General features: G+C 41.8%; 1 protein-coding gene across 7 annotated transcripts in view; it reads left to right on the top strand.

The window, feature by feature from the left end:
* The first annotated feature begins 684 nt into the window (after positions 1–684).
* The window catches only part of nompA (no mechanoreceptor potential A), a 54,115-nt gene continuing 28,817 nt past the window's right edge, over positions 685–25,982 (top strand). For all 7 annotated transcript variants that reach the window (XM_022839708.2, XM_022839703.2, XM_022839705.2 and 4 more), the window contains exons 1-2: positions 685–1,439; positions 23,734–23,834. In XM_022839708.2, coding sequence (XP_022695443.1) covers positions 1,376–1,439; positions 23,734–23,834 — 165 coding nt within the window. In that variant the 5' untranslated portion in view covers positions 685–1,375. The remainder of the gene's footprint in view (positions 1,440–23,733; positions 23,835–25,982) is intronic.

Here is a 25,982-nt window from a genome sequence, read left to right as displayed (position 1 = left end):
TCTCTCTCTCTCTCTCTCTCGATAGGGACTACGGTGCTCTGCCTTAGTAGTGTGTGGCTCTGTCCATATCGATATGAACGGAACGAATAGTTGTGCTGGTTGGTGTGTGTCTGCTTGCATGAGCGTGTTCATGTGTTGCTCATGTATGTTGATAAGTGCTCTGGACTCACCAGCAAGCCACAACCATCATAAGGCTGTGGCCAGCTGCTGGCGAGTGAACGCTACATTATTTGTTGTAGTAGTGATGATAGAAAGGGCCAACGATGAACGGGCCACAGCGGGCAGTCTAGAATGGAAACCGGAAACACTGTTTCACTGTTGCCCGATGCCAGAGCTGTTGTCATCGCCACTGTCGTGACTAGACACGGTTTTAGAGCGAGCGCGCTGGCGTTAACCGGCCGCTGTGTGCCAACTGTTTAATGTTTGTTGTATTTGAGCTGACGCGTGGCCACCCCGACACGTTCTCTCAGCTTCAGCTTTCGTCCTTATCCTTGTCATCTGGCTCATCCGAAATCAACGAGATATCCAGCGTGAAATGCAGTCCAGAACTATGCTTCTGCACAGGTGGAAAGGGTGTTCGCTAGGTACTGGCAAAGGAGCTCGCAGGTGGGTCAACCCCACGGGCCGTCGGGTACGCATGCTATCGTCTACCATCATCTCCGAGCCATGCATAGATACCATTAGCTCATCCCAACATTCTCGCATCGACTGCCGGATAGCTCACATCGCATAGCTACAGTCGGTATTTGTGTGCCCGGTTCTTGTGGTCGTGCCCGAGGGAAAAGGCCTGCATAGAGTCATCTGTGTAGGCTGCGTAAGGCATCCCAATACCAATAGCATAACATCGCCGACACAGAAACCCTGTCGAAGTCAACCGTGAAAGTGACGCACAGCTCTTTGGTGCGGGTTGTCCAATCGTTCAAGGGCCAGATCGCAAATTCGATGCTACCGAATAGTGCCTCATTTTCGGTGTATTTCATTGGTTGAACATTCAACTGTTTCGATGACTTGGGCTTGGATTCTTAAGTGCAGAAAGACGTCTGAAGTTTCCCGACTCTACGCCAAGATAAACTCTATCTTCACTTCGAACAAAATTGGCTCTCAGTGACAACTGCTATTGTACGAGTGGTGATTAAGCACATCGTTGACTGATTGTGAGAAACTGAATGATACAAAAGAAAGTGACTGAAGTTTTTGTTTACGTTATTCCCATCATAGCCAACCCCCTCGAGGACCATTTGCTGCGAAAAAAATATATCGAACACGAAAAAAGCCCAGTAGCACCTAACGTCGTAAAGGAAAGGACGTGCTTTCTACCATCTGGAGCGTACGGTGCGCCCCAGTCTTATGAGTAGTTTGGGCGGTCGCGGGCGTCATGTTCAAAACTGATATGGTGCCCCTTGTATCATTCCTCGCTGCTTTGCGCATTTTAACCGAAGGTTGGTATTATCTCGTAGCAGACACGTACGACAAGCATAATCGAAGACACAGCTATATAACCAGGAGAACAGGTCCGATCGGAAACAGTTAGACATCTAGGAGCACACATATTGAACAGAGTAAAAATTCATAGCAAAGGTCCTGCTGAATGATGTTTATATTGAGTAAAATAAAATAATTTGGCTATTGCAGAGGCTTACGATCGTATAAGTAGTGATGAACTTTTCTAATTGATTCTAGTTTCGATTTGAACGAGGCACGAAGGACCAGCTCCTGATCTCTCATTCAGTAATACCGTTATTTCGTGTACCGGTTTGAGCAGCGAATAGGTTGCAGTTAAGCAGCAAGTAGTCTATAGCGAATAAATATATTACTAACTAGATAATCATATTATAATTAATACGGAAACATTTCTGGCGTATGTAAAATGAAACAAGTACGTCTAAGGGAAAAGGATAAATAGGTGCTACCGCTAGGCACATATCGAAATATTCACCTGCAGGACTTTTTTTTTTATCGTGCGTTTTTGTGGCTTTCGTGTGCTTTTCGTTCTTTCAAAGATGCGTAGAAGATTAAGAAGTGCACATGTTATTTGTTGTACGCTTATAGCTGATCCTTTGGTTGGCCAAGAAATAAACAAAACTAGCTAGAACATAGTTGAGAACTAGGAATTTTTTTGTCTTATTCGAGACACGAACTTCGGACAATTTTTATATTCTTTTATTGAAGTTCTATTCTGATACATTAGCCTGTGTATTAAATGCCTTGTATGTAGCTATGTAATCAAAGGTTTACTGTCAAAGACTTCGCTCATACGAGTCAAATACAAGTACTGCTCTGCCTCGAAAGGCACGGAAAAAAACAGCGCACCGTATCGTACACCAGACGATGACCGCATGTGGCCACTGAAGTCAAACCCTTAAAAATTGATTCATTGGATAAGTTAGCCCGCTCACCTTGATGTTGTTCACAACGAACGCGGCTGCTAGATCCCTTTTCCGGTCACCGTAACCCCACACGGGACAAGGGGTGTCGAATTCGTATTTACTGAACCCACAGACCGGCCACGTATCCCCTGGAGACTTCAATAGGCAAAACGCTAGAAAAAGGAAGTCGATACGGTGATAGTTCTCGGCGATCATCATGGCGAGGGCTGTGTCGCTTGGTTGTCTTATTGCTTCTATGTATTAGCAAAGAATTCATTTCTGTATGGTTGATTAATACAGCTGTACCCCCTCCGTTTTAGTATATGGAAAAATTTGTCGATAGAACTCTTCTTCGACATCATGATTTTCGCATTTTGTTCTCCCAGACATTTCACCTCAGTTCGCCACGGGTAAACGCAGACTTTCCACTCCTTTCCCGTAGCCTTATCTTATTTGGTGAAGAAGGAAGCAGCAGGATCATGAACAGTTTCTAAAGTCAATAGCACAGCGACGGCCAACATTCGATTGCATGAAGCATGGTGCAGAGCTTTCCGTATAGTGTAACAAAACATCAGATATTATTTCCTCACCACTCCCAGGCTCTTCTGCCAGTCTCTCCGTGAAGTTGTCGCCTTATCTCTGTCAGTATCCACACGCAAATCGTGTAAACTCGCGAAAACTTGCGAAAATGCTTATTTAAAAACAGTTCGAGTGAAACAAACCATGTACAAAGGAATTAGAAATGACGATAAAAAGAAACATTCTAGTGGACGCAATCATAGCAGATACAAGCCTACCACGCTTTAGATAATTCCTGAGTGTAATTCAACGACTTTGTCAGGTTGGGCCGCAGATGAGCACTGCCTCAAGATCGACGCCCGCCTCTGACGTTCATCAATCCTAAATTAATGACCACCAGAGGTCATTAACATAGGATTGACATTAACGTAGGACCACAGGTGAAAATTATCTTGTAAAATCAATTATAGTACTCTTTAGCCAATTATATTACGTAGCTGGCATTCTATGGCATGGATAGTAGACTACGGTGCCATCTGAAGCTGGCAAGGATTTGGTACCAAAGACAAATGGAAGCAGGAGAACTCACCGATATTCAAGTATGTGATTGTTAAGGACGATACCTGTAAAATCACTCCAATAGAAGCAAGTTTGCCAAATGAATTAATAATGGAAGCCGTCGCAGATTGCGGGATTTGTGAAATATAATTAAATTTACACATCCTTCTTAGCCGATTTTATTTGTATTACTGGTTCCTTTCGTTAAAAAGCGAGCCCGGATCGAATCGTTGTTAGGACCAAGTCGCTGCTGAATGATCGGCGTCACATAGATATTCATCTTCCGCAAACGGCAAACTTGTCCGCCAAGAAACTACAGTTCCCCAACAACGAATATCTGTTTTTACTACACAAACGTCATTCATCTCGTGAACTGTACGCAACGGTCGAAGTCTTAACCATAACAAAAGAGCGATTCCTGGCTGGCCTATGCAATATCGGTCACTGGAACGAGGTCCTTAACATTGAAGGCCTTCGAAATGATATGCAGTACAGGGGTAAATTTTCGAGTACTCAAGCATATTTGTCTTTGAGAGCCTCTTGCCGTTCTTTACTAGCTCATATCGAGTACTGCGTGTGTATGAGATCAGATTTAAGCATGGTCAAATTGTTGTTAGGATTTCCAAAGTTAACACTGAACTATACGGAGCAGGATATTGAATCTCTTCAGTTGGCTTTATCTATGGTAGTAAAATCAGCCAGCTGGGAGTCTCGCGAATAGGCTTATTTGCTGGAGAACATCACCAAAAAAAAAACAATGTAAATGTAGGTAGTCGTGGTTACTGTAAACCAAATCGATATAAAATGCCAGTTAAGCTCCCCCCCCCCAGCAATTTAAACTCCTTTTCTAAAAATACGGAACTTTTAAGTTGCATCGTGTTGCGATTCGTACCTATTCTAAAAAATAACCGGAAAAGTTTATATAAGGATGTTTCTAGGCTTCAGCGTGACACGCTTGTCTAAGTTTATTTGGAGACATGCGAACTTCTTTCATCTACATTTTCAACAAAACAAATACGCGTGTGGATTTCCCTCACAGATACCCATGATTCTCAAAAGATAGATTAGGTTATCAGAACAACTGGTTGAGTACCGATACCTACGCCTTTACCGACCGACACTCATCTCCATTCAACTCCTTTCTTCACAATTGTCTCTTAATGGTAAGAGTGTAAACTCTATCATGAATATGAGTATTCGCGTTTAGGTATCTAGGAACTGCAAAAAATCATCGATAGCCTTCTAACGTGTTACTGAGAATCGAAAACTAAATATCTCTGTAGCTAAAACTACTACCTAAAAATATTCTTCGCTGCTCCTTTGAAGTATCAGAGCACTCGAACACATACGGAAAGTCTGCTGTTGCCAAAGCCATCTGCCAATAGTCACAGCATTATAGTTCCTTTGTAGGGGGAAAGCTAACGTCAAAGCGTCGTGAGTACGGGCTACATTAAGCGTTTTGCCCTTCGGCTGCTGCTGTTTCCGCTCCGTCTTCATTTTGTCTTTCTCTTCAGTCATTCGTCGCTCTTGTTGGGCGCGTCGGGCAGTCGCACCCCAATGCTGCCGCTGCTTATGACGTTGCGACGGCTCGAAACTCATTTCGATCGTCTGAGTCAGAAACGCCAATATTTATCACGACTCCGCCCTTTATCCAGGCCGCTATTTGTAAACGACGCGAGGCTCGTCCCAGAATACGGTTCGCCTTGCAAGATTACACATATGCTCCAACAATAAAGGCAGGTGTGTCACCAATGGCACGACGGCCTCGCAGCCGCCACTTCCAACACTGTGGTTACCCACAACCGTTCAGTGAGGGGTTTACCGAGATAGCTAGCGAATATGCGTTCAAGGAAATGAGATGGAGATAAGTCTCTCTTCAGGTGATGCAAAACAAAGTACACTGACGAATAGAGGGCCGCGACTAGAATGTTACAATTCATTTATTTCTAAATACCGGCACTTCGTCGTAAGTCTTTGAGACTACCCACGGTCAGCTTCTCTCAGTCAGAGGTAGGCATTCGCATGGGTCATTCATGACGACACGGGCGCCGATGTTGAAACAACTCTCGAATCCTGTCAACCTGACGCGTCGTCCTACTGCTTTGTCGCCTCCGTGCATGATGTACAGCGATAGTCGGGAGAAGTAAAATAGGTGAACCTGGCATATTTCTACTGCGAGTACATACTAAAAGTCTATGCTAATAGCAAAAGTGAAAAAAAGAGTAGCGCGCAAACCTAACACAACGCAGATGGCACAAAAACATCACCGTCACGTAAACGTTGCAGACGTCATGGACGTCAACTGTCGTAAGTAGTTGTGGGTCGCAACTGGTGTTCCGGTTTAGTTTTAAATCGCACGTTCATTTCATCATCACTAGATCGCCCAGACAGGGTCACTGGCGTCTGGCGTCACCGTACAAGCTTTTCCAGCTCTGGGTGTCTGCCAGTTCGTCTGTTGGCGTGTGTATATGGGTTGGGCACGCTGGGCGCTAAGCCACATCCGGTCGCCGCTATTGACGCAAATCGTCTCGTATTGTTGTCCAGACTATTATTCTTCGTGCTGTTGCCGCTACTGCTGGTACAGCTGTGGCTGTTATCGGAGAAGTCATTTGTATCGCTAATCCGCATTTGCCCCGAAGCTTTGCTACTGGAGCCAAAGTCCTTGAGTTCTTTTCAGTTGTTGGTTTTGCCAAAAGGGAGCTGTGTATGTATGAAGGAGCGACGTTGCACGTTCTGGGCAGACGACGATCTCTGCATTTCGATCGCGTAACATCAACCATTACGCCATGACTGGCGCTGACGCATGGCGCCATTGACTTTCAAGTGGAGGTTGGCCACCACCGTCGGCGACTGCCTTTCGTGCATTAGCGCGGATCAAACCAGGCGGTCCATACACATGACAGGCGCATCGCCGAGCCATGCAAACAAACAATGAGCCGCGGTCTTAAGGGCTTGTCCGACATCGGAGGTCACTAACTTAGCAAGCCAGTTAGTTAATAAGTTGCCTGCATAGACACATAGGACGGTTGTTCTTGTTATTGTTGTTCAATTGTGTTTATTACATAGCTTGCAAGTGACTTAAAAACAAATACGTGTAAAAAAGAAACAGAGCCAGCAACGCTAGTAAATATCCAAAATAAGCCGACGCGTAAATCGTATGACAAAATGTGCCGACGGAGGTTGCTGCTACTAATCCCGTCACTACTTATATTATTGTTATTATTAATATATATTTCTCGTATGAACTGCTCGCAAATTATCAACAATAGAGTACATACATAGATGATACGCTGACGTCTCTCGGAGTATGCGCGCGAGAGGCTATACATAGCGTGCTGAAGGCCGTTCCATTCAAGTCTGGCTCATCGTTGTGTACACCCACGTTCAGCACGAGTAATATGTGAAACCGTCTGATCAGTGAAGAACACGAATGGACGCAAACTCAGATATGCTGACGCCTCGATAGCGAGGCCACGAAGTATTTGCTGTCCAGGCGATCAGACAAAGTGAAAACACAACCGCTGATAGCCTATCCATTGCTATTTACTTGTACGTTCACTAGTAAGTCAAGCGTCTTAGTCAAATTATAGCCTTGTCATCTTCGTAAGAGCTGTATGCATCGCTTGAAAGCCCTCAGAGCAGAACAGAGGGTATGCAGAAAATGCCTTACGATATGGTACAGTCATATATAGTATAACGCGAACGTACATAGATTATCACATGCACCGCAATATATATGTATCGACCCTTGTCTATATAGAAGTAGGGATTAACGTGCTTGCTAGCATGCCAAAATGGATGAAAATTGCCTTTGGACCTCCCGTATTAAGGACTCACGAGGCCGAGGCACGCAAACAGTGAGAGAAACGGAAACTGGAGGACCAGATATGCCTTCAGCAAATGACCTTCATTATAAAATATTGGACGAACAATGCCATAAGCGCAATCAGCGCCGTTAATATCCTTTTTTTCTTCAATATGCCTTTCTATCACTTCCCGTTGACAGCAGATTATGGATTTATGCCCATTTGGGAATGACAATGATTGTAGTTATAGTGGCAACGATGATGGCATTTTAATTCTAGAAAATCACGGCTTTCAACAATAATTCTTTTCTGTCCTACATTCGATCGATTTCAATATCCATCTGTCGATTCCGCTGACCCTGTGCCAGCTCTGCCTATTTTGCCTCTACCTTTTTTGCACTTAGTAACTTGTTGATTGTTTTTATTAGACCTACAAGCCGATAGGAAGAAACGAAGTTCGTGAAACGTTCTCTTTGATGTATTTTTTCAGTGCGCATACCCAGCTTTGCTCAGACGCTGATACCTTAGACTATCGAATCTCATTCTGCTCAGTATTCCCGAGTTTCCTCGGTTTCTATGCTCTTAGCCAAGAAACGTGCTCATCAGGTTCTGTATCGTTCCTAACTTAACCCTTCATTCAGTTGTTAATTAACAGCTGTTCACACAATGTCTACCGATGCTTCGCCAATCAAGCCACTCAAGGCTTCAGGCTTTTTTCAATGAACTGAATTGCATTGCCGCTCTACGATTATGCTAACAATGGCAACTAGGACACACGATCTCTAGAGAACTATTCTCCAAGAAACAATCAAACATTCAACCGTTACGTTATTAACTGATGTTTCCTAACTCCCATTTATTATAACGTTTTAAAGAACCTCTTTATTGTTCCTGGTAGAACGATCGCTTCAACTATAAATCCCAACGCTACTTGGACAAGACTACTATTGATCACCGACTCTGAGATGAGCAGTTTTTTTTTTCCTTCAAACGGCGTTCCGATGTTCACTTCTATCACTATGGAACCTTTCTGATTTTGCAAAATTCCACGGTTTGGTCGGTGCTGTGGCATGCGTTGCTCTGACACTCGTGCCCACGTGTACATTATCTTAGCGACTGCCTATTAGTTTATTTACCGTAGTTCGTAGCCAAGCACTAAGGATAGCTCTTTGTATTTAGCGTTACCAGCCTGCAGGCCGGTTAGGGGTAAAACGAGTGTGGCCTCATCAATGAAGTCATCTTTACCGTAAACGCAGCAGTGCCTGTAAGCGACAATATTGGCCCGCGTCTGAACGGGCCTTCGCTGTAAACAGGCAACAGCCGATAATAGCAGATGATACTGGTTGTGGTACTAGTGATAATCACTGAGGTGGTCGCCGGGCCCAAATCTAGGCCACCTCACATTGCCGCTGTAGCTATGGCCGCTAGCTTAGCTGCTGGAGCCAGTATAGCAACCGCTGCCCTGGACTACAATGTACATCCGGCATAGACACACGGACTCTCGCAGTCGGTAGGCTGAACGGCTTCTAAGCCACAGAATTGCGACAGGTGCGAGTTATCGAGCTCTTCATTGGCTGCTTGACCGCGACCATCAGGCCAGCCCATCGGCCAAACGTTATATAAGCACAGGGGCAGCGTCAACAAGTATGCTTCAGCATTTGATGTGCCCGTCGTACGCTACCATGTGAACTGTAGCTGCAGGATTGTTTATTTGTGACGGAATCATCATCAGTAGCAGTCCAAGTTATGATGGCAGGACGATTGCTTATTTCAGACACGCACAGGATCTACAACGATCGATAACGCGTGACTCGGCAATCCGTATGGGTGTAAAAACATGATTGATAGTTGAATTTGACAGCGGTTATGTCCATTGCAGTATATACTGTTAGTGTGACATATGTAGACAGAGAACTATTGTGGTCCGAAGCTTGATGGCTACGTAGCTACTACAGCATTTGGATTGTCAAGCCACTTGAACTTTGCGGAGGTTTAAGCAGGTTTTTTTTTATCTTGATATAACGGTTGCGACCAACACAAAAGAAAAAACTTTTTGCCTTATATTACAAGTATCGGTATGAATGCGTTATAACGTGAACAACTGGTGCATTTATTTAACACATACACACACACACACGTTTATAGGAATGGAACATGACAGAGTTCGGGAACGTGGCCCATGAAAACAATATAGTCACGCTTTATCTATGCTATTTGATTTGAGAGGATTCCTAATATGATTCAAAATATCTGTAGATTTCTATTTTAAATTAAAATTAAGAAAAAATAAAAACAGGCGTCGTTGTTGACCTACTGTTATCCTCCTGAATTTAATGATAAACTTTTCACTTTACACACGCAGGAGACAAACATTTAGTCGAAAAAAAGGTATTAATAATTTTTCTCATTAGGCAGCTTCGAAATCTTCGGCTATATGAATCGCGTCGGGTTGGCGTTAATGTCACTCGGAAGCTGATACGATCAACAGTAACTGATGCCCTAAAATTATTAGAATGCATTTATTCCTATTTAACATTGAGTGCCTTAGAAATGAGTGAAATTTTTACAAAAATTTGCTTTGTTTAATAATTTTATTATATCAAGAAAAAATTTTGTGCCGCTTATGGCCAAGATGTGATACTGGAACAAGTGCTTCGAAACGTAACTTCGTCATTTTCGTTCGAAGGGTTTCGATAATATTGCCAAGAAGTGAAGTCCACAGCTTGAAGCCGTCTGAACGAACATGGCTGGAAAAAAAAAGCTTGCGGTTCGTATGTCACGCCAATTGACGGGGCAGAATTTACCTGATCGTATTTCCATCTGCGAACTGACGCTAAACAAGGTATTGTTATATGTTTGGCGGAATCGGAAAGGAATTGTGCCGTCGTTTGGTAAGATGGTCGGCTCAGACCTCTGCTGTCTGATAACTAACAAAATTACAACGAACTACTGAAAAAAAATCGATCGGAATTGGCGAACAGCAAAGGCGTACTCTTCAACTCGGACAATCTCGGACCACATGCGTTTCTACTTAGCTAGTAAAACTAGGCCTGGAAAACTTGAATGGAAAACCATCAGACTTTCATCTGTTTCGGCCTATAAACAATTCCCTTAATGGTGCCAATTTGAATTTTAATCAGAAGATGCAAAAATTACTTATCACAGTTATCGCTCAGAAATCGCAGTGCTTTGATTATTGCACTGTCGAAAATGGCGGAAGGTCGTTGATCGAAATAGTGTAGATCTAGTTTAATAATATTATGTTAAGATAGTCGGCACAGTTTCCACAGCTCATTATAGCAATGAGGCCATGTTTTTTTTATTTGAAAGAGACGGCCAGAAAAGCGGATCGCATTATTAACGATACTTATTCTATCACTAAGATCACTTATAAACATTTTGTCGTTCTGATGATCTTGAATGGAAATCGCGTACTGCCAAAAAAGTAAAAATCGTTAAAGACATTACGTTAAAAAAGTTATTACCGTCAAATTGTATTATTTTAGATGTTACAAAAAAAAAATAACTCTCTTTAGTATATAAAAACGATATACAACGCAATGTCGAGGCGTTTACATGGCCTTTTAGCCGGCCCGTTTGTCTCTCACAATGGTTTACCCAGATGAGCGAATTAACGTGTTTTCCCATAAAAGGCTGCCTCGGCGTGTGATCATTCCATTGTCGTTTAACTGTATTTTCATAAGAACTCGTGTACGGCCTAAAAAAGCCGTGTATTCTCCACTATATACCGATTTCATCAGTAACCCCTTTTGAGTTATTAAAGTTAGCCCTTATTACTAAGAAGACAATATTGTCAATTCTTTAACGACAAAATCGCAGAAGCGGATATGGCGATATTCGTTGATCTGCATGATGTACAGATTTCAAATCCGATTAAACAAATTGTACTGCGTAATGCTACTACTCGCGTACAAATATGTGCCTTAACTGAAGGTGCATTATTAGTTTAAAGTTATTTGCCCATCCTAAGTGCCTGTTGCTGCCCCGCCTTGGTCTTGTGCGATTGGCTCTCACAAAAGTGTACACGGGTACGACGCGGAAGAATTTATAAAAGATAGAAATAAGCTATGTTTGTAATTACATGAGGTGAAGGTCATGGCTGCTTATTCATTTCCAATAAGCTTTAATAAACTGCCGTTTGAATGCACCGCGGGTAACATCATAGACATGAAGCTCTCTCAGATAGTTTTGCATTGGCTAACATAACACAGGCGAGCCAGCTTTCAAATGTTGTGGAACGAGCTAACAGGCTTAAGCTGAATGTATATCTTTGGTGTATTTTTTTTCTTTCAACAACCTCGGCCGCTTTGCGTTAATCTACCTGTGCTCGAGCAGTATAAACGACGGAACCTAATTAACTTGGTCATGTCGATAAAATCAGTATATAGACTATTGGACACAAGCACAGATACTTGAGTTGTGCATATATTCGATCGTCAAATATTTATGTACATCGTAATTATTATTATGGGAAAAGGCTATAATGAAAATACGATGGCTCCTGGAAGTTCATTAGCGTATGACTTCCAGAAATGCGGCAGGCAGGGATCACATTCGCCGCAGACGTTATCGCCGAGGTCAGGGAGTAGCCTCTTATTTTGCGGACGAAAGGATATACCGGTCGAGCCAGATGTTCCGCTTGCCATAGCGGCGCATCAGCCCAGATCTCTGATCTACTCCACGTACAAGCGCACATGTTGCAGGTACTTTTCTTATATTTGTCGTAAAAAGACCAGCCGCTCGATGGTAAGCAATGCTTAACCGCTTAAGTATCGGACAAACTTGAAACACCCAACTGGGTAAATGTTTCATTTGATAATGTTGAGTATCCACCTAGGTGGGTGGACATTTTGATTGTTCCTCTATATAAATCATCTGAGTCGCAGCAATAAGGAGGCCAATTTGAAATCGCAGCGGCTCTGTTCGATATTGTAGACAATGATTTTTATTTTCTACCCAATTGCAAACGCATACGAAGCACGCAATAACTCCCTGTTAATCATCCTTCCTGACAACAGGGGCATACAATACGTGCGCCTTCCGCACCATATCCCTTCTAATTAACTCTATAGAAATGAGCATATAACTACTATAAGGTCCCTTATATGATGATTGTGAGGTAGTGGTCTTTTTAAGTTTTCGTCGTAGCTTTTAATCATTACACTTCTGGGTGACCGAGATAAGGGGAGCTCACCTTCTAGCTTCCAGTGTGTTTCACCCTATTTCATATTGCCGCGCTGTAATGATGTCACTGGTGGGGAAGGTTTTCAACGCGTACATCGAAATTTTTAGCTACTTATCGCGTTCCTGTTGCGTCTACTTGTCGTGTGGCCTTTAAAGCAACTCGACATCCACTCGCGGCGATATTCGCGGCTGGTAAATACTTCATGCATGTCACGCTCTAAAGTATTCGAACGGCTGGCCCCCACCCGTTTTATATAATATACGATAAGCCTTTCCTCGCTTCTGCGGTGGCACACGCATCTGTTTTGTATCATATAGGTTCATAATATGGTAGACTAGAACAGGAAAAATTATCAGGTACTCCGGGAGCATTATTCACGATAACACTTTGTTACTGGTTAAATAGTAAGCTTTATTTCATTGCCATCTATAGTTTGACGTTGGTTTGAATTAGACACGATGGCGGGAAAGGTTGACCCGTTATGCAGCTCATAAAAAAACATAATAGAAAGAGCTGGCTGAAAATGTTTTTCTGATAACTTACGGATGCGCCAAACAATAAAATTGGTCAGTAGTATCGTTTCACGCTACAGATAACGAAACATAATATAACAACCTTGCGACTGGCATAGCTTCCTCATTCCTTCTGTGTATGTAGCCACGTATAATTCTGTGCAGCGATGAACTGTGGGAGATTCTGCTGCGAGCATTAGTAATGAAAATCTGGACGTGAAAAATAATTCATTCGTCCGTTAACGAGCAATTCTGCCCCAGCCAGACGCTTTGTCGACATTTACCAACAAAGTACCGTATCGACGTATATACACAGACAAATGGATGGATGTATGAAAACACTCTCGTACAATCTTAGTGGCACGTGGTTTTTGTCAGCTGGGATAGCGTCCACGTTTAGATCAAAGGTTTATCTATCCATGGTTCAACTACTTCAACAATAGCTACTCTACTAGCGTTTCTGTTGACGCAAGACAGACAGGCAGGGCGTTCTGCGAAACGCTAGTTCTGCTAAAAAACCTTCTGCTATACGGCAGAATTTTTTCGGTAGAATACAAAACCAAACGATCGCATACCGATTATTGCCTTATCGCAGTCCTCCCACCGTTGCCAGTTTCTGTGGTCTAAGTGTAGGCTGGCGATTACGGACCTACTGCATGAGGCGTCCCCTAAATAACAATAGCATTAATATTAATGAGGTCACTAGGAACCCTGTTGTTATAGACATGCGCTTTTCGGCTCTTTGTTTCTGTCTGGTTCCGCTACGGCAACGACGACAACAACGATGATAATCGCAGTGGCAACAAAAATATTCAGATTTCAGGCGATGATGACCGAAACCGCGGCGCTAGTAGGCGGACACCCACTGAGACAGGCATCCAAAGATATTTCAGCCCGGGGGTAAGGCCCAGCGAAGTGGAAATAGCCCAAATTGGCTCGCCTCGTATAACTAAGGGAACACTAAAAATAGAACGAATTGTGTTCGTGGCTGTGACGAAGATATCGACAGTAGAAATTTTGTAATGCACCCCAGCTCTCACTCGCGAAGGGGTAGGGTGGGGAGAGAGAGAGAGGGGGGGGGTAGGTCATTGGTGCTGGCAGGCAGCGTCTTCATGCTGCCAACATCGAGCAGTCACGCTAATACATAATCGCCGAAGTAGTAATTGGGACACCAGCGCTAACGACACTAGCTAAAGCAACTTTTGGAAATAGGCCGCTAGTGGGCCTATCTAGCAGGATTTGGGATGAAAAGACTGTATTCACCTTTGTTCCCGTATGTGCCTCCTTGAGAGCTGCAGGGAAACACTTGGCTGAGTTCATCGATACTAACTCCAGTGTGGCTATCAATGGTAAAAATCACCTATTCCACGATCCAATTCGAAGCTATGACTTGACGCTATGAAGTCTCATAGTCTGTAGGCATTTCGGTAGAAAAAGCGAGACAGACGTCAAAAAAATTATAATATGAAATAGTTTGGTTCGTCGCATACTGTAATGAATCTGGCAGTGCTCGAATTGAATTGGAAAGTATCACCGTTTGATAAAATATGTATAAAAGATGGCGCGTTTTTAATAATTCTATTAGCCCTGTTTGCAGCTAACTAGCTAACAATAGATCAGTAATAGAGTAATACGTAACGGACGAAAAAGAAATCGATAATATTTACATAATAAAATATCTATATTAGAAAGTTGCATTCTAATAGCATGGCTATCTCTATTCGTTTTCTGAAACGTCAGCTTTTTTTCGAGTATTCTCTTAGCTATTGCAAACAAACGAGTTTAACGTCATATACAAATTTATCATCGTCTAAAATTAGAACGTATACAGAGTTTGTTGATTCTGTGTGGTTACACACATTGTATAGTGTATGATACCGTTGGAAAAAGTGCTTGATTATCAGGACTGATAATGACTAGCACCATCTTAAAACGATGCTTCCATTGTTTCTTTAATTTTTACTGTTCCTGTTCAATATAATTGAGGCGCCAAATGACGAAATATTGCTTATCGTCTAACACTGATAGATGCGACACTGCCGCTTCAGCACATACACAACTATATAACATAATGTTCCCGTGCCATATTTAGCTCTTGTATATACTTAAGTAATTATTTATATTTGTGTAATAGTGATAATTGAATAGACAATAGTTAGATATTTCTGTATTTGGGTTTCGAGAAGCACCCCGTTTACCGTGATCTTTATCTTTCTGCCTGGCTATTAAAAGACCAATCCAACTGGCCAACTGGGCCCTTCTTTTCAAATCTGATAGATAAGGAATAGCCACAAGCAACGGCTAAAGAATGTTGGCCGGAGTTTTTCGAGAAGGCCATCCCACTCCACCGCACCAGCATTTCTACTGTTGCCGCTGTGTTGACCCCCTATTTATTTATACCCGCTAATAACGACTGCGTTGTGTGTAAATGTGCGGATGAATGTACAAAGCCCCTTAAGCTAGCCCAAACCGAGAGCAAATGGGCTGGGCGACCGGCTGAAACGAGGCGAACAGTGGGCGATGGGGCAGACGCAGAATTCCGACAATACGCGCTTGCACATAGTCGAGCTGTTGGTTAATGATTGGTATGTGGGTTTGTCGCGTTCTTCCGAGGGGTGAATCGTTCGAAAAAGAAACGCAAAGATCTTTGAGTTGCGAAACAACGCGCAGCGGCTCTCAGCGAAGTAGCAAGTGGAAAAGCAGCAGCTTCGGCAAAGAAACTCATACACTGTGGATTCCTCTGGCGTACCGAGAAGACATATAACGGGCTCCACATGGTGGCGCTTTGGCTCAAGGGATACCGTTCGACGGCTCTTTCTCTTTTTATCCCTCTCTCTCTAATCGAGTAAATAGCACACGCGGGAAACTTTGAAATTGAACGCTTTCCAGTGCAATTTCAACCCGTCGCTATGTCTGCATCCTCGCGAAGCAGATGCATGTTCTGTTGTCGTTGAGTATCTGCGTGACTCGCTGGATGTACATATCTCTGTGCCTGGTTGCATATCTGTTCGTGCATCGTCGATTCGTGAGGGGTATGTTGGGGAAATGAAAACTAGCGAACATTTCGGTTTCGGCCGACGACCCTTCTAAAAGTCCACAACAATCGCGGTAACGGCGCACGCTGAGTGGGATGAACAGGGCGTGGCTGGATAGTGGTTTAGCAGTAAGATCAGCGAGACGACGCTAGTTCGGTAGTCTCCTTCCACTAGATAGGAAGACATAAGCCAGCGCAGCTGGAAGCGAGTCAACCTGAATAAGTTCCTCTGTGCTAGGTCAAAATGATGATACGACGTCAAATCAAGCTGAGACGCTAACCAAGTGGGCTTCCTTAGCAGCCGCTAATGCAGCCGGCACGTCAATGACTGGCCTCTTTGGTCCGCCTTCGTTCGTAGTCGATAGCAATCGATGACGAAAAAGACGGCAACGAAGACGATCTTGTTCTAAAAGCTCATTGTTGCATACTTATGGTACGGTGGGGCTTGTGTGTGTCTCGCAGTCGATTTAACCTTAATGCCAGCGACGCCTTGACGACCAGCGTTGGTAGCATTGACTGTACGTTTAGAATGTAGGTAAACCACTATAGCGCAAAGGTCGTAGTAGTAAATGATAGTAGACTTATTTAGGTGTTTGGAAAACTATTAGCTCTTACGAAATTATAAGACAAATAGAATTGTCGAACTGTATCATTTAAGCCAGTCTCTGATATTAATTTTTCGTCAACTATAAAGCACAGTGGAACCACTCCTACGAAGGCGACTGAATATATATCAATTATACCACGATTAAAATAGATAGTTAATTGATCTAGCGACTTGTGAGCTACGGTTGTTTCCGGTTTTGACCTCCGGAAGCTCCAATACAAGATCAACGGAGATACAGGGAAGTGTTCATACCTAATTGTGGCTTATAATCGAAAGGAACGGTACCGCTGATGCATATACTCAAAGAGCCTGCTAGAACTTTGCTGAAAGGAACGATATACTATATAGAGTACATCCATCTGGCAACTAACAACTTCAACGATGTCAGATGTCAGACCTATCCAAGTTATATTCATAGTTAAAAACAAGCATAATTTAGCTTGTACAGCCAAATTTTTACTTTAATTTCCGCGTTGTCTCGATAGTACTTTTCCGTGTGGTCTATTACCAAATAAAGTATGTGCAAAATAAACTTGAACTATCTACCTTAAATACAGAAACTTTTTAATAGTTCTCATTTCCATCCAGTACGTAATATTGTGTACGTAGCATAATCGAATTATTTCGGTTCTCATAAATGCATGCAACGCATTAAAAGTTACCCAAAACACACCAATAAGATTGTTAGCATTCCGTATCAATTAATTTTCTGTGTAAAAAAGCAAATTGTGTTGAAAGTTTTTGGTCCCTCCTTGAATGGACTTGCTACAATCTATGGGCGGCCAAGCATACGTGGTGGTCTCGCTTCCGCTGAATCTACATATATATATATACGTATCCTGAGTCTCGCTAGGTCATTTTCCCCATTTGCTCTCAGCCATATCCGAAGCGAATGCCTCAACCACAAGATCCGTTGCCCTTTGAGAAAAGAGTATTCGAGGTCGGCGAACCGTGAGAATTTGCTGCAAAGCAGTTCCTTGAATTGACGCAACTTTATAGACCCTAACCTACTTTAGGGCCTAGCTTGCCATAGAGCATATGGTGTCACTATTTGATATACAATTGCAACCTCACCGCGATGATAAGAGGTGCAAAGGCCATATACTCAGGCGCAGTCGAGTTCGGGTGACACCAGTTCCCGTAAATTAGGCGACTGCACTCAATTCTGGCATTTATAGTTTCGACCTGCCACTTACCTGCTCGCTATCTTGACAGATTTTTGAGGCGAACAAGATGCTGAACACGGAAATTTACCTCTATTATTAAAAACTTGGGACAATCGGCTGGCCAAAAGGGAAATCAGGCAAATTCTTTTTAATTGCGCTTTTCTTAGTGTCTCGGCTTTCTGGTCCGGTACTGTCGATAAGCATGGTTTCAAACGGCTGACGTTCAGCGCGAAATGGACTGTATATACGTCCGAATTCGAATCTAGACGATTTTACATGTCCTTAAGTTTAGTAGGAAAACACGTTACCATGTATAAGGATACAAAACGAAAGGTACTCACAGACAAGTAAATGAGTTAATATACGTTGAATACATCAATTATTCATACCTGTAGTTTATTCTTACCTGAGGTTTGTTCTGAGTTTTCGAACTAATTGTAGGTTGAAGGGCCGGAAAGCTTTGCGTCAAGGTAACCTTTACAGTTCGCGGAGAAACAGTGGGGCCGATGGTGGTTATCGGCTTGTATGTGTGTGATATACCCGATCTCTTCTCTAAGAGTGATGGCCTTTTTTGTTCAGTCGAAAGTAATCTTCTAAACTGCTCAAACGCGTCCGCGGCATGGCCTTTAGGGGGCAGAAAGCTTTGCCAAAATTCTTAACCATCGAACACGACTGACAATAAACCATCGTAGCGTGCGCGACCCGTCTAAGTTCAGTTGAAGGCAAAACGATATAAGTTAACGGTGCTATAATAAATATTGCAAACTCTCCTGACTGTCATTGCATGGGCTTCTAAATAGTTCTACTTGTATTTTTGGCACCCTCGGCACTATCATATTGCCCTCATTTTAACCGGTGAAGACTAACGCCTTTTTGTTGATTGTTTCTATTCTACTTCAACCCCTGATCTCCTTTGTGTGAATGAATTAGCGATAAAAGACTCTTTATCCTACATAAAGATAAACAAAACGGTGTCGAATTGTAGCCGGCATCCATTGAAAGATGACTTCAGCCAGTACGACTCTGTCAGAGCAGGTCTTTCTGCTGGAGCACCGAAAACCTGGCTAGTAAATACCTGACACCCGACATAATATCATCACTTGACATTGCCAGCTAGACTAAATCTACACGGGATATAGGGGCGACTTGTAAGATCACCTACTCTCATATATCGTTCCGGTAAGCTATGTTCTCAAGCGTTTCTGGTGAGGGGCTTTTCAGTTGAAGAACGTTCGATTTTGGAACCAGGCAAAAAACACGCAGATCCTTTCAAGACAGAGCTAAAGATGTTACGAAGTACACAGATAAAGCCCCGTTAGTTGTAGCGGGGGTTGTAACACTCAGGTAAGAATGAAAAACTATGATGAGCCATTTGCGATCTTTGTTTTTAGAGCTACGCGGCGAAAAAGGCACAAAATCTCGGCCTCATTGGTCTCATGCCGGAAGCCCCATAGACTTAGGCTTTAGAGTTGAGGACGCCAGGGGGAAAGCTCGCTGATTGGCGACGCCGACTGATTAGCGATGTCTTGATCCCCCGTAATTGCTTCTACGGAGTACAGTCACCAATGTCAGTGACTCAAATAACGACGAAAGAGGAGTAAGAAGCTTTATCAACCTAAGTACGGTCGACGTTGTAACCAAATCGAGTGGCAGACTATTGCTTACAGCAAAGAAGAAACGGAGACGCGTGGTCTAAAAAACTTCCGTAGCTTGTTAGACGGATGGGCATATGAATGCGCGGTATTACTTGCAACCTTGGTCTGACAATAATTATCGGATGGCAGCTTAGATCCGTTAAAAAGGAAAATTTGATCTTCAGGCGATGATTCGGAAATTTAAACTTAAAACACTTAACTCTTCGGTAAGTGAATCTGAATTTTATTGTAAACCTAACTAGCACTCTTTAAACACCGCTGTCTTCTTTTATTACTGGGCTTTTTACTGGAAGGTTTGAGTGTGTAAACGTCGAGATCCCAACTTAAACTAGTTAGTCCTTTCGGTTAGCAGCTAAAAATATTACCACTGCACTGTAGAAAGGACTCAATCGATCCTATGTCCTGCACCGGTATTTGATTCGAGTTATGTGCACTTCTGCATTAAGGGACTTTGTTACTAGGAACACGGTAGAATGAGCCGCGTGTTTTCCTACATGGTAGACGATCCGCATACCAATTTCCACTTGGGTCTTTTTAGCGGTCCTTTTTTAGGCCCTCAATGCTCCTCTATGTTCTTTGCTAAAAGTGGGCCCCTGCAATTAATACATTCTGGGTTATTCTTGCAGAGGAACATAAGGTGCTCAGAAACCCGCTTTCATTTTGATTAAATTCAAATGAACGCTCTTTTTGAATTTAAATAAGCACTCGGCGATGCGTTTTTTTTTTAAAACGCATCGCTGATCGCCCCACCGCTTAACGTCCACAGCGCACCAGTGACCCTTAAGTCATCGAAGTAACAATATCATTACGGTGCACCAAGAACAAATGCAAAAGAGGCACTCGGTTGGAACGAAAATGCCCTCTATTGATATATGTCCGTTACGTCCCGCTGGTTTTTCTCATATGAAGGGTAAATAACTTCTGCAATTTAACTCAATCCGAGAAACCTGTTATTCGCTCAGTAATAAACATCTAAAAGTGACTATTCTCGTTAAGTTAAAATAGACCGTCACTGGTGCTGAAATTGGGTCTTGACAACTTTTCAGTGACAGTTTAGGTCGTCGCCAGGGTTTTAGCTACTGCAGTAATGTTAGTTGATTCGCCCTAAAATTCTGCGAAATCTAATGTAATGCCTCACACATGGTCAGAAAAGTATAAGTATCAATTATCGAAGTTTAACGGCAATTTATGACTTTACTATTAGTGTGACAGATAGGCTAATTACGCAGACTTTTCGACCGCTACGAAGTTAAGAAACTTCAGGCTTGCCTGTTTATCGATGGGTACCAAAATAAGCCAAAAATGGTTAACGGCCGTTTTGAAAAGGTGTAAATATTCACTAATGTGACCGGTGTGATGTATGTTATAGCATAAAATGAAAACGGTAACGCTCTTTGCTGGAAATCTGAATATTTTCAAAAAATTAGAAGCCTAATCATATGGGAATAATACATGTTTTGATTGATTTTGTTCTATCTTAACATCCTTCCAGGCGAGGCCCTCGCGATTAAATGTGGCCTATTTTCCCACTAGAATTCCATATGCGCTATAATATGGTAAATAGAACCTCTAATAATTCCCACGTCCGAAATACATGCATAGTCATCCTTGATGATTATTGCCGTTACCGGGATTACAGATTGTGCAAGCGGGCAACGAAGAAGCCTGCGTTTTTTTATACATTGTGCACCATTTCCTGTTTTCATCAAAGTGCTAACGACGAACTAATAACGGCTGAAATCAAAGAACTCAATCAGCTAAATTTAATATTATAATCTTGGAGTGATGTATTAAGGCTTCATAAATAATTTAATCACTGGAAAAACCTCCGAATAGCCATTGGCTCTATTAGAGTAAGCAAAATGTAGCCATTGCGGAGGTTAGACAAAGGAAAAATATTCAATCTTGCTTATAGATAATATCGATAATGTAATTTACCGATACTGTTTGTCAAACAGTTAAATCTGATCTGCATGATGCATAAACCCTTAATCTGTCAAAACTAGAAAGGAAAAAAAAAAATAATACACGACGCCTTCGTATGGGCCTGCTTGCTCATCGGCCAATGTATCAATTTTTTTTCAATGGACTCTCAATTAACCTCAATACAATTGATTCAGTTAATCGTTCATTAAATCGACTTGAGTAGTACTTCAAGTGACACCGAAAAAAACCTAATTTTGGCCGACGGACACTAGTCGTATTTGAAAACATTAACATATCGATGCATAGATAAAAGATTTTCAACACCATCGTTTCGTATTGCCTTTACATAGCCTCGTTTCTCCAACCGACAAAGGGCTCAGTTCCGGCTCAAACATTACGTACGCTTTTCTAGTCAAATCCATCAACTGCCATCAAGCTGCTTCACTAGCTAGCCATTATAACGTTGCACCGAACCTCCAATGGCCGGGAACTTAATTCCCTACGCGTCTACAGGACTAACGCTTAATTTCTATATACTTCTAATTCATTTTTGTCGCTAACACATCTAGTGGTAATAGAACAAATACATCCAATAAAAACCTAGTACATACACATTTATAACACATATGATGTATATTAATGTAAAAAATACATGAACATTTTACCCCACGAATAAGTTCCCGTATCCACCAAGTTCATCGACATAGTACGTTGAAGTACTCGTCGGCATAAACACGAAAAACTTTCCCTTTGTCAAAAACAATAACGCTTTCGTTTACGGCATGAGTTTCGTACATTACCCACTTCATTAAATTTCTTTTGCCATATTTATGCCCTCTCAAAAAACAAATGCGTCCATGCCGATAATTTCAGCGTGTATCTTCAAATAGCCATGCATCAACCTTCAGAACTAGTACTAGCTTTCAGAAGCGAACGTCGTTTCGATTATTGTCGGCAAATCGTTTGCAAAAGGGTCTGTTTCACAAATAAAAACAACTCATTGAAAAGTCGGAGTAAGGTATTTGGCTTCACTAAAGAGGCATAACCGTAAGATAGCAAAGTAGGCGCTTATTATTGTTCTGGCAAACACTTTTCGGTCGAGAATTGGCAGCTTTTATTATTTGCACTGTGAATAAACATTTTTTTTTTTTCGATCTAACAACAATAACAAACAAGTCAGCCTATTTGAGATTATTCGTCTCTCCGATTCTGTTGCTTCCCTTTTCAATATTCTTTCGTGTATAAACAAAAAGAGCATCTATATAAAATATCTCAGCCGCCGAATTAAATTCCGTTGATCGAAACAAAAGTGGTTGGACACTAGGTAAAACTAATTTTTACTATTAAGTTTAGTCCTTTTGCACATACGGGTCTGTAAAAAGACAGGAAGTACGGACTAGTACTTATTTTCGATTTATACGAAAGGTCCGATGTATGTTCGTAGAATACTAGAATATTTACTCTGATCACTTTCAGCCTGCTCAGACCTCTCTCCCATTGATAAGTGTATGCCAACAGATTACACAGTATATTTTCTAAATTCAGGGTCGTTACCCAGAGTATAGGTAAATTAAAACCCAGATAAAACATACGCTCCACCTGGAGGTATCTTATTAAGTGATTTTGTGCAGAATTATTCTGACTATTATCACGAAACGTGACGTTGTCCAAAGTTGGGGAAAAAAAACAACCATTCTGAATATTTTAGTCACGCTCTCTTTAAATACGGTAGAGGCGTCTAAATTTTTCGCTCCTTCAAGTGTTCACCCTCGACAGTATTTAATAATTCTCCAGCAATATTTAACCTTCGTTGGTTTATACCACATGCGTCACACAAAAACCCGGATAGGATTCGTGTCTGTCGTTAGCATGAGAAGTTGGCCTGAAAACGATAAATTTATTTAGAATCGGCAGTAGTGAATCATACCACTACAGCTGTCAGGCAACCTGATGTTTGTTAAAGAAGAGTGTTTCCTATCATTCATGTACCTTTCAATTAATAATAATAGAACGCACAAACACTTTAACATTATCTATATGACAAGTCACATCGCAGAAAGGTACGGTCGTCGTCGGCGCATATTTTACTTGCGATTTCGAAATTGCCATCTACCTCCCGACGAGTTGAGACTTTGTTACCCCAACCACGTTTATTTTTCAGTAGAATCAACTATGACGGACATGAAATGAATACCAAATAATCACAACCGTAGAAAAACCTTTCAGACGGTTGAACCTGTTATAAACGCTTACTTGACGGATCGGCTCAAGTAATAGTTTTAGCAGTAAATAACAGTAATCAGAATGGTAAGTTCGCGATGCTGATAATTATTGCCAATTTTCCCCGCGTACTAAACTGAATTTGTGCTTCGTTTCAGCCCAAACGTGCAACAATGGATTGGGAAAACTGGTTTATGAGAAAATTTCAGACTATAAACTTAGTGCCGGTTTCAGCGGAGGAAGGCAGCGTGTAGAGTTGGTATGTATAACAGTTTAACATAGCATGAAACGGCGCCAACTTGTGCAATCCCAAGCTTTTAAGGAGCAGGGATTTGCCGTACAGCATACCTAGTTGGTTTTCTAAGAAGACCACTAATCCCCCTTGATGAACAGCGCATCGTATATTTCCGCGTTGCTTTATCTTTAGACTGAATGTCGTCTGCTGCGGTAAACAACAACCGTAGGCGTAAGAGTTTTCAGTCCCTATTATTCGTCACCTAAAGAGCTAAACTATAGATCGGTAATGTCCCTCCACATATTTATACTGTATCAATGTACTGTTTTAAATGTTCCGAGTCCTTTTTACCCATACATTTTTCAATATTTTCTTACATCCAGAGAACTGAAATAGCGCAATACACAATAGCATGGATACTTCTCATGGACACGTGGTTCTTTCACAATGCCTTTTCCTGCACGACGATCACCGCCGGCAAGGATCACTTTAAATTTGATCTAAATTATTAAGTCGTGATAATTCTAATGATGCACAATATTCGATCAAGTCCAAATCATGTTTGGCCTGCTCGTCAGTCATTGTAGATCTCTCTAATAATGCCGCACGTGATGAATCTAACGAGGACGTTTGAGTTAGTACCTTATGTACAGATTCAGAAATAAATTTAATATTTTCGATTGCAGCTAGTAAATCGAAACATGGTACCTAATGTATAAATACACGGTAATAGCCTGCTTACTAGACAGGGTTCGGCCTAATAAATATCGAGCCTAAACGTGCTTAATCATTTGCAGATGCCCGAAAAAACATCCGTTCATCCGTGTATAGAGTAAAGAAAAAACTATATTAGGAGGTGGCGACTTTTTTCTAATAGAATAAATTTACTTTACAACATTTTGCTAGCGTTCACAAACCAACGGAACATACGCAAACTCCGAACGACATTCAGAATTAAGTTTTAATTAGAAACTAGGTCTATCAGGGAGCCTTAGCTGCGCTTGTAACCGGACGTCCAGAAAGAAAAACCATTAGTTCACATACTTCGTTTGCGTTGGTTTGCTGAAAAGTAACACGCCCATGGTCAGAATCCCTGTATTCCATACGTCATTTCAGTTTAGTTTCCGTATTCTCTGCAGTCTTATGAACGAATGAAACGTCTGACCTCTAAAATATTTGACATCGCCTGCTGAATAAATCGCTAGAAAATGGCCTTAATGGAGAGCGCTCTTAACGATGATTGTAAAACCATTTCACGCATATCGGCTGCTATTTTACGAAGGATTATTATTAAGCTAATACTTAGAAACTCCGGCACGAGATCGTGAAACATGGTAATGACGTGCTCAATTTGGAAAAGTACTTATTCGAGCAAAGATACAGACATAACAGTTTTTCCGGGTCAAGTCTTCCTTGGGAAGTGCTTTTGTAGCAAGAGAAATTTATTGTAAATATATATATATATATATATAATATCTTATTAGAAATGTATTTTCATAAAATATTAATTAGTGATATAATATTAAATTTTGTTACCCCGTTCAGGTTTTGTAATACGAGCAATGTAAGCTTGAATTTGGCGCTTTTAAGATTCACTCACTACCTACTAGCTCGTAGAACTGTACCTGTTTCACATAAAAGAGGGCACCTGGTATTGCAGCGCGTGCCCTTTGCTCTCTATTTGAACGACAGTTAGCTTCTGCAGCTTCTAATTACGAAAGTGAATCAGCATCATCATTCATGAATGATGATACTGATTATTCAGTATGAATTGCTCGCTGTCCCGGGCGAGATATTCGTATAGATCTAAGAAATTCGTTTTACGTAGGTGTCTGTCCGTTGTTTTTTTCTTTTCAATAAAAGAAAAAGAATGCGTTTCCATTAAATGCATTCGAGAACCTCTGTCTATATAAAATATTATCCGCAGGCTGATATTTTACGAACCGTAGATAAATCGTGCCCTATCAAACGTAGACAGTGTGTGTTTTTGGTTGACAGCTTGAAAAGGATACAGTCACGTATATTCTGCCAGCTTTTTCAGGTGTCTCTGTTCTCTCAGAAGTATATTCATATTGCATTGCACTAGTAAAAACGGGCTTCTATATTAACTCGGACTCGAAATGGACGATTGAAAATAGGAGAACGAATCTCTTCTAAAGAAGTTTTATATCG

The sequence above is a fragment of the Varroa jacobsoni genome, unplaced genomic scaffold (assembly GCF_002532875.2).
Source record: "Varroa jacobsoni isolate VJ856 unplaced genomic scaffold, vjacob_1.0 scaffold_821, whole genome shotgun sequence".
NCBI classification, from domain to species: Eukaryota; Metazoa; Arthropoda; class Arachnida; order Mesostigmata; family Varroidae; genus Varroa; species Varroa jacobsoni.
Note: the sequence above shows the minus strand (reverse complement) of the source record. Positions and strands in the feature narration are given on the sequence as shown.